At 42.9% G+C, this 10,542-nt stretch overlaps 1 protein-coding gene across 1 annotated transcript; it reads right to left on the reverse strand.

Moving 5' to 3' along the window:
• Window positions 1-9,180: 9,180 nt before the first annotated feature.
• Window positions 9,181-9,612, reverse strand: LOC110914465. Its single transcript, XM_022159252.1, has one exon. It carries the CDS (start codon window positions 9,610-9,612, stop codon window positions 9,181-9,183), a length of 432 nt encoding a protein of 143 aa, XP_022014944.1.
• Window positions 9,613-10,542: the final 930 nt, after the last annotated feature.

The following is a 10,542-nucleotide window of genomic DNA, read 5'->3' on the forward strand; positions in this document are numbered from 1 at the left end:
GCACAAGATGGTTGGGCTCGCACGAGCTTAACGGCCCAACCATCCGAGTCGCACAAGTTGAGATTGTTATGTTATGAATTGTTACGTGGTTGCCATGATCCTTACGTGTTAACTTATGTGATACATACGTGCGTTACTTGGACCGAATCTGACTTGTATGGTAACCCTGTTAGGACGTGGTTGACTACTGTTAGTTCAAGAGTCTTTTATTTGTGTATCTGCCGAGCAAACCAAGGTGAGTTCACACAGCCAAGGCATGGGATTCCCGGGTTGGGAATTGGGTTGGATATGTTGATATTGAAAGAGTTACTCGTACTTACGCATTCACAAGACTATAGACCATTGTCCTCAGGATAGTCAGGACACGTTACGTAAAGCCCGGGTTGGGAATTGGGTTTTATGAATTATTTTAACTACTATACTTTATGCTTGATATGATGGAGGGTTTGATATTATTGAACACATCCGCCGCATTTATGGACCTTATGAACAGGGTGTGCAAACCCTATCTCGACAAGTTCGTCATAGTATTCATCGACGACATTCTGATCTACTCCAAGAGTCAGGAGGAACACGAGCAGCATCTTCGTCTTATTTTGGAACTCCTTCGGAAGGAACAGCTATACGCTAAGTTTTCGAAATGCGACTTCTGGCTTCGTGAAGTTCATTTCTTAGGCCACGTAGTAAACAAGGATGGGATCCATGTCGATCCATCCAAGGTAGACTCGATCAGAAACTGGCCTGCACCACGAACGCCAACGGAAATACGCCAATTCTTGGGTTTGGCAGGTTACTACAGACGGTTTATCAAGGATTTCTCGAAGATTGCTCAGCCGCTTACGTTACTGACACAGAAGGGTGTTACCTATCGCTGGGGAGAACCCCAGGAGACTGCTTTTCAGCACTTAAAGGATAGACTTTGCAGCGCACCTATCCTCTCTCTGCCAGAGGGCACAGATGACTTTGTGGCTTATTGTGATGCATCCATTCGGGGACTTGGATGTGTGTTAATGCAGCGCGACAAGGTTATTGCTTACGCCTCTCGTCAGCTAAAGATTCACGAACGGAACTACACGACGCACGATCTAGAGCTGGGAGCTGTTGTTTTCCCGCTTAAGATATGGCGACACTACCTGTACGGTACCAGGTGCACGATTTACACCGATCACAGGAGTCTCGAGCATATCCTTAAGCAGAAGGATTTGAACATGCGTCAACGAAGATGGGTTGAGTTACTTAACGATTACGAATGCGCCATCAAGTACCATCCAGGCAAAGCCAATGTTGTGGCTGACGCTCTTAGTCGAAAGGACACCTTACCGAAGCGCGTGCGAGCGCTACAGCTTACAATTCAGTCTAGCCTTCCTGCACAGATACGAGATGCTCAGGCAGAAGCATTGAAGCCCGAAAACGTCAAGGCTGAAGCCTTACGCGGCTCACGACAGCAAATGGAACAGAAGGCAGACGGCGCCTACTATGTAACGGGGCGTATTTGGGTCCCACTTTATGGCGGTCTACGCGAACTTGTGATGGACGAAGCACACAAGTCTCGCTATTCAGTACATCCAGGGTCGGATAAAATGTACCACGACATCAGCACTACTTATTGGTGGCCTAGCATGAAGGCCCACATCGCTACGTACGTTGGAAAATGCTTGACCTGTGCGAGGGTCAAGGTTGAATTTCAGAAACCAGCTGGCCTACTTCAGCAGCCTAAGATACCGCAATGGAAATGGGAAGAAATTTCCATGGATTTTGTTACAGGCCTACCAAGACCTCAGCGTGGGAACGATACCATATGGGTGATTGTGGATCGACTCACCAAGTCTGCACACTTCCTACCTATAAAGGAAACGGACAAGTTCTCCACTCTCGCAGACGTATATCTTAAAGAAGTTGTTTCGAGGCACGGGGTGCCCACATCCATCATTTCGGATCGCGATGCACGATTCACGTCAGAGCTTTGGCAAGCAATGCACAAATCTTTCGGCTCACGGTTAGACATGAGTACAGCATATCATCCTCAGACGGATGGGCAGTCTGAGCGAACGATCCAAACTCTAGAAGACATGCTTCGGGCATGCGTTATCGATTTCGGCAACGGCTGGGAAAAGCACCTTCCTTTGGTGGAGTTTTCGTACAATAACAGTTATCACACCAGCATTCAAGCCGCTCCATTCGAGGCATTGTACGGGCGTAAATGCCGGTCACCTCTCTGTTGGGCAGAGGTGGGGGATAGTCAGATCACGGGTCCAGATATTGTAGTGGACGCCACAGAAAAGATTGCACAAATAAGACAACGCATGGCGGCAGCACGCGACCGTCAGAAAGCCTACGCGGACAAGCGTAGAAAACCCTTGGAATTTCAGGTCGGGGACCGGGTTTTATTGAAAGTCTCACCCTGGAAGGGTGTGGTACGTTTTGGCAAACGGGGAAAACTGAATCCGCGGTACGTCGGACCATTCGAAATCATAGAAAAGATTGGCAAAGTAGCATACAAGCTAAACCTACCAGCTGAACTCGGGGCAGTTCACAATGTCTTTCATGTATCAAACTTAAAGAAATGCCTATCAGATGAAACCCTCATCATTCCTTTTAAGGAACTCACTATCGACGAGCGGTTGCAGTTCGTCGAGGAACCAGTAGAAATCACGGACCGGGATGTGAAGGTCCTCAAAAGCAAGAGAATCCCTCTTGTTCGAGTTCGTTGGAACTCCAAACGTGGCCCAGAGTACACCTGGGAACGCGAAGACAGGATGACAGAAAAGTACCCCCAGTTATTCGAAACCAATGCAACCACTACTGAGGCTGAAGCTACTACTTCGGAATTTCGGGACGAAATTCCAGATCAACGGGGGGAGGATGTGACACCCCAGGAAAATCAGTGAACGAACGATTGTACTTACCTAGCTTCCTCAGTGAGTGCATACCAAATTTCGGGACGAAATTTCTTTTTAGTTGGGGATAATGTGACAACTCGTAATTTCCGAACCTATCTTCGTGTAATAACTGTGAACAGGACATGACTTTAGGAACTTGAATGATTATATGAATGTTATATTGTATGTATGTGATTATGTTACTCGACCTAAACGCATAACACCGTTCGTTCGCACAAGCCATTTGGGCCATTTTACTTGTACTCGGAACACTTAGGAAGCCCACTAAGGGATTCGGCCCACTCCCATTGCACGTATAACACATGGGGATAGGGTATACCCCTCATATTTTGGCTAAAACACTTCACACATACTAAACCCTAGTATCTACTTCTTCTCTCCTTTGATCTTGACGGCAACAACACCCTCTCCACCGAAGATTATTCTTTGTTCGGATCAAAACCTTGTTGTTTCTCTAACCGGTTAGTATCTCTTGTCATGTATATGTTTCGGGTGATGTGTTATCATGTTGCGATTAATTTTGTATGTATTAAATCAGATAGTATGAAAATGATCTAAAGCTTAATAGATGTAATCGGCCGCCATGTTATAGATTTGGATTGTTGTATGATAATGTTAGATTGAATGCTTGATAATCGATTAGCATGATGATGACTAATAGGGTTTCATGTGTTTGTGATTATAATTGATATGATTGCTATTGTTCAACATTAATGAATAAACTTGCAACTGACATTATTAGATGTATGTAATGAATAAACCTGCAAACCCACTACACAAATCGGTCTAATAACATGTAAGCATGAACACTTGTCGGCCATTGGGAATTGAGAATTTGTGTTACCAGAATGTATCACGTGAAGTAGTAGATTCATTAATCAACAGGTATAGTTATCGGCCCAAGGAATTGTCAGCCTATTAATCAAATTGGTCAAATGATAACTTGAATACTGTACTTGTCGGCCATATTTGGCTTGTATGGCATGTGATTTGAGCTTTTCATTTTGTTAAATAATAAAGCCACATAATTATGATAATTGTCAGATTTGTGTTAATGTTGACGGTGAGGCTTTGAAATCCGGGTGAATGATTGCTTGCAACTATGTTAATGACTTAATGGTGATTAGAGGTTTCATGGATACGTGGAAAGTTGTTTGACTTTTGTAACTGATTGGCATAATTACCAAAACTTGAATCCATGTTCTAGAATAAGTCACACACTTACACATGTGGTGCTTATTATCGCACAAAGTTAGGTAAGTTACACAAGCCCACTTTTGCCGCACAACACTAAACAGGGGTGGACCGTTGGGGCGACTCATATTGGGCCTGCATGGTTGGATCGCACAACCCACAACACACATGAGTCGCACAAGTCTAAAAGGGTTTCATGAATCGCACAAGTAGGATCAGTCGCACAAGTTCAGCTGAGTCGCACAAGACCAATGTTGGGGATATTTGGGCCAAGTATGTTAGTATACATGTTATTAAACTGTTGGGTCGGATGGTTTATTGGGCTGGGTTTGCCCAATCGCACAACACCGACCGGAACGCACAAGCGCACCTATGAGTTATTTGGGTCGTATAGGTTAAACTGTTTACTTGCATGTCGGGCCGGGGATTTGTTGGGCTTAGACGTTCTTATCGCACAAGATGGTTGGGCTCGCACGAGCTTAACGGCCCAACCATCCGAGTCGCACAAGTTGAGATTGTTATGTTATGAATTGTTACGTGGTTGCCATGATCTATACGTGTTAACTTATGTGATACATACGTGCGTTACTTGGACCGAATGTGACTTGTATGGTAACCCTGTTAGGACGTGGTTGACTACTGTTAGTTCAAGAGTCTTTTATTTGTGTATCTGCCGAGCAAACCAAGGTGAGTTCACACAGCCAAGGCATGGGATTCCCGGGTTGGGAATTGGGTTGTATATGTTGATATTGAAAGAGTTACTCGTACTTACGCATTCACAAGACTATAGACCATCGTCCTCAGGATAGTCAGGACACGTTACGTAAAGCCTACGTAACCCAGTATTTGCCATTTGTCTCCCGGGTCGGGAGGACACGTTACGTAAAGCCTACGTAACCCAATACCTTCTACTGTCTTCCGGGTCGGAAGGACACGCTGCGTAAAGCCTACGTAGCCCCCACGCGTACCACAGTCCTCGAGGAAGGGCACGTCACGTAAAGCCTACGTGACCCAGTACGTATCCCTGTTCTCAGTAAAGAAGAACACATGGTCGGAAGTTAGTCGAGTAAGTACCACTAATGAGAAGCCCTCATTAGTAAGGATAAACGTGGGAAGCCCCCACCGGTAATATAAACACAAGGTTTGGGAAGCCCCCACCTTTAGTACACACTAGTATGGGAAGCCCCCACTAGTTATACTTATGCACTATGTTATGAACTTACTTTCTGTGAACTCGCTCAACTAGTTTGTTGATTATTTGCTGCATGCCTTGCAGGACCTTAGGTACTTTTTGGAGCTTGCACAGGGAGGAACAGGTCGTTGTGGGCAAAGGATCGTGAATGCTATTTGAACACTTATGATGTTTCACATATTATCAGTTATGTTTAGGTTTACTTAAATGCTTCCGCTATACTTAACTATATTACATGTTCAATATGATTGGTGGTTAAGATCCTGGTCATGTCACGCTCCCAAGCGGTGGTACTCCGCGTGTGGGATTTTAGGGGTGTGACAGACACACCCACTATTCACCACCTCCATAAACTCTTTTTTATGTGTCAAAAAATTAGGGAACTTAAACGGTTTTGGTTTGTTACGAGCAGCCATACGGATTTTAAGTACACCTGGACAATGATCAGAAATCCCGTTCGGAAGAAAAACACTATAAGTGTCCACAAAAGTATCCACAAAACTAACATTGACCATTATTCTGTCTAACTTCTTACGGAGCCCAACCCCATGCTTAGGCCGTTGATTCCAAGTATAGTGCATACCGTGCGCTCCCGCATCAAAAACTTCTATATCATTCACACAATTATTGAAATCTTTCATTGCAGCCGTAAGAGTAGAAGAACCGAAACACTTATCTTCCAAATTCAGCACTACATTAAAGTCTCCCATGATTATCCATGGGTTCGAACGAACCATTCCCTTATGCATCCTAAGCGATTCCCACAGCTCCTTTCTTTCTTGGTCACTATTGCTTGCATAAATAAAAGAAACATTGGACATAGATTAATCTTTTATAAACATAACTTGTACATGAATAACCTGATCAGTAGCATGGACCACCATAACATCCACATTATCCCCATTCCAGCCTAGCACAATTCTTGTACCCTTATTACATAAACTCCCATTCGAAGTCCAATCCCAGCTTCTAAACACATTTTTACAAACTGAATCAAGATTTGCAACATTTACATGCGATTCCAAAATAGCCAAAACCTGCAACCCATTTTCATTAATAAATTTCCGAACCTCTTTTTGTTTTAGGGGATGATTCAGGCCCCTAATATTCCATGCTGCAATACTATCCATCGATAACCCCCTGTGCAGGTGTGCTTGCACCTGTGTTAGTAGAATTACCCATACCCGATCCGTCCAAAAAATTATAACCCCCCACCTCATCATTAAGTCTGACCTCCTCCGGATCCGCGGCCCATTCCTCATCCACATCATTCAAAGCGTCAAAGGCATTGCTAGTATGAATTTGCGAACGATTGGCTGATTTGGGTTTAACTGCATCCACCTTTTCGGGTTGTTTTTCAATAGTTTCAGTTGGTTTTTTTGGCCTATAAATAAATCGCTGCCTATCTTTAACGTTGAACTGATTTTTTGCTCCCTTTCTCCTGGTATTACCATTCATAAATCCCTGGTCCTCTCCATTGTCTTTAGCATTAACATCCTTATCCGGTTTCTTAAGAACATTCTTCAGCCCCATGTCCAAACACATTGCAAGAGTCACACCGTGGGGGTTTCCACTCATATTCCACCCTAATAATACTCTTAATGAACCCTCCATCTTCAACATTCAGGATTGCCACCGTTACATTATCTTTTAAATCCTTTTCAGCATCTAATTCCACAATAGCTCGAGCATAACTACTCCTTCCCCACGAGTCCAAACACATTTTAGTTGTTTCATTATCAAGCACCTTTGGGGTTCCTACTTTTGACGCAATCAAGCTAAGCCCATCCTCTGTATATGCAGCCAAAGGGACATCATGCATTTTCACCCAAACAGGTATCTTTTTCAGTTCCTCCTTTTTAAGTTCAGTATTCGGAGACCAGTGTTTTAAGAAAATCGGTATATTTCTAATTAGCCAAGGACCATCCTGTAACACTTGTTCCATTCCCTCTTTAGTAGTAAATTTGAAAAAGAAAAATCCTTTACCGTTCATCATACATTTTTGTAACCCATATTTATCCCACCTATGGCTCACAAAATAATCAACTACCGGAAAGGCTAACCTTTTCCCCAGAAAATACCCGAAAAGGACATTTTGAAAGCGATCCTGAACTTGCTTCACGGAAGCAATTGGTATAGTAACATCTGCATCAATACCCTCCACAGCTTTAGAGTTTTCCAAGAATCGAAAATTTACCTTCTGAGTAGGCTGAGTTGACGCAAGCTTTTCCGCATAGGACTGGCCTTGAACATTGCTATTTTTCTCAAACTTCGATCCTCTAGAATCATTATTCCCTTGATTGTCCATGAAACCCTTTTCCGCCGTAGAACTAGGGTTTGCATGGGAATCATGCATTGCCGCTCCACCACTTCCTTCACCAGCCGAACCAAGATTAACCTCCACTGGTTTAGAAATTTTGAATAACCCATCAATCACCGAGTTGTTATTAGTAGAGTACATACCCCGCCTAGGGAACAGGTTATTACCCTCAATATTCGTCACCCGCAAACCAATACCTCGGATCGGTGGTGTTTTATCTTCCGTCCCTGGAGTAAACCCTTCCTCTAATGGCTTATGCCCATGACTACGACCCTCCATGCACACAAGAACCCTATTCAGCCGACAGAAAACTTGAAACCCTACCCAGCCGCCAAACTCAATTCAGCCGACAAGAACAAATCTCTCAAACCCAAGAATACCGATCTCCCAAGAACAAGTAAAAGCCGTGATCCTTTAAACCCTAGAACAAAACTTCAGCCCTTGATCGATTAAGATAGTGTCATCAATCTAGCTAAGTTAATCTCAGTTAACCGCAATCAATGGCAACTAAATTAATAAATTAGGGTTTCAGATTTCTTACTAAGGCAGCGATTTCCAAGAACGAAACGAAAAACCCTAATTCTTAATCGATCCCTAATGCTAACGAGTTCGTTATAGACTCTTGAAAGATCAAGAACTAATCACAGACTGTTATGCATAAGATCACAAAGAAGAACAAGGGAATCAGTATGAACAAGAGAACCAAAATCGCCTAAAGGAGAGAGAACACTTTTTTGGTTAAACATTTTCTTAAACCTAAGTCATGAATCCTGTTTTTTTTTATAAAACCTATGTACTCGCCGGCATTTTTATGCTGACGTATTTTCACATGTGTTTCAGGTACAGTAGTTGGTGTTATATGATGATGATGTTGGTGTATGCTCACATAGGAATGGACGAGGCCTTAGTGACATTAAAAGATGCAAGACTAGTTAATTATGTTATGTTTCTTTATTGCTAAGACATTGCAACTCACTTGATTTAATAAAATGAAACAATTTATTCCATGGTTATGAAACAATGATTCTGTTACAACACTCCCCGACGTTTCCGCCACGTTTTGTTGTTTTACGTGGTCGGGGTGTGACAGAAAAGTTGGTATCAGAGCCCATGGTTATAGGGAATTAGGTTATTAGTAATGCTTTGACCTAGACTATAACCTTCCTAGGACCCTAACGCGAGTTTACTTGCGTTTAGTCATAAAACAATACCGTCACTTATCCTTAAGTGACAACCACAACGAGAACATAAATTTGATCTGCCCTGAAAACTAATCATCTGTTCTAGGATGATTTATTATAAGGTTTTGAACCCTTCCAGTTTGACTCATATTTGGCTTAGTGCCTTTTGAGTTTTCAAACTCGTCAAGGTTTTTTTTTTTTTTTGGGTAAAGGGTTACCCCGGTTAATTTTATTACCACCAAACCAAATAAAACCAAGTGAAGGCAAAAAACACCTCCAGTTCTCAAGTATGACATGCCATACAAGAGTAAAATAAGCGACACAAACTAGATATCACACTAACAGTACAACTCGAGTCTTTCAACTCTAAAACAATATAACGCAAACAAGTAATCAGCCGCAGTCATCATCCGCAACAAGCAACCCTCGAGGTAAGCTCCACTCCTGCAAGACATGCTCCGTGTGGACAGAATACCGAAACCTCATAGTGTGTAGCTTCATTCGGACCGTAAACAAAACGACCTCGATAAGCTGTTCTTTCGTTCTCCTTTTCGGTGTGAATAATCTTCTATTCCGTTCCTCCCAAACAAAGTAGACTGTTGCACCAACAACCAGCTTCACAATGACATTTGCCGCCTTTTTTGAGTTAGCTATACTTAATAGATATTCAAAGATGTCATTCCATGAATTCTGAATAGCGCCCATGCCAGCTTTTTCCCGAACCCCATACCAAATATTCTTGGCTTCATCACACTCAAAAAACAAGTGCTCATGCGAGTCAGACCCCCTTGAACAAAACGAGCAGCATAACAGGTTAAGATTCATATTGCCCGAGTTCCATCGACTCATGACATCATGGGTTTTAATTTTCGAAGAACAAGCAACCATAAGAGAAAAGAGTGGCGAGGTATAGCTTGCGGAAACCATACTATACTTGCCCATTGAACCTCATTATGCGAATGCCTCACATCATCCCACGCCGTTGACGTACTAAAATCAGTTTTTCGGCCGCCATTTGTACACCAAACCAACATGTCATGATCATTTGCGTTTAATTCCGGTACCTGCATATCGAGCAAACCCGGAAACCGAGTAAACCAAGCCTCCGGCCACACCCATTCGCCATTAATACAAACATCAGCTACACAAGAGCTCATATTAAAACCCGCATTAGCACTGGTTCTAGGAGAAATAAAACTACCAAGCGGACACATTGCATCCCATTTATCAAACCAAGCACATGTGTTCGCCCCATCCCCAAGTTTCACCCATATATTATTTCGTATACTCTGTCTTAGCCCTAGCATCTTTCGCCAACTCCAGGTTATGTTATTTTTTACTGGAACCTCCCAAAAATTTCTCTCGCGAATACGGTATGCATGAATCCACTTGACCCATAGCGATTTCCGGTTCGTAAGCAGACTCCAAATGTGTGCCACCATTAGAGCTTTATTCATATCCCTGATCCTACGGATGCCCAACCCCCCTTCTGTTCTTGGCAAACAAACTATTTTCCAGTTAACCTTCGCTTTACCTTTAATGCCATTTCCTTGAGCCCAAAGGAACCTCCGCATGCGATTCTCCAAATCATTGATGATACGTTTAGGGAGAATGAAAACCGAAGCCCAATACACATGCAACGAAAATAGAACCGATCGAATAAGCTGTAACCTGCCCGCAAAAGATAAACTCTTATTTTTCCAATCAGTAATTCTAGCTTCCATTCTATCCACCAAAACTTTACAATCTTTGTAA

The sequence above is a fragment of the Helianthus annuus genome, chromosome 15, assembly GCF_002127325.2.
Source record: "Helianthus annuus cultivar XRQ/B chromosome 15, HanXRQr2.0-SUNRISE, whole genome shotgun sequence".
Taxonomy (NCBI): domain Eukaryota; kingdom Viridiplantae; phylum Streptophyta; class Magnoliopsida; order Asterales; family Asteraceae; genus Helianthus; species Helianthus annuus.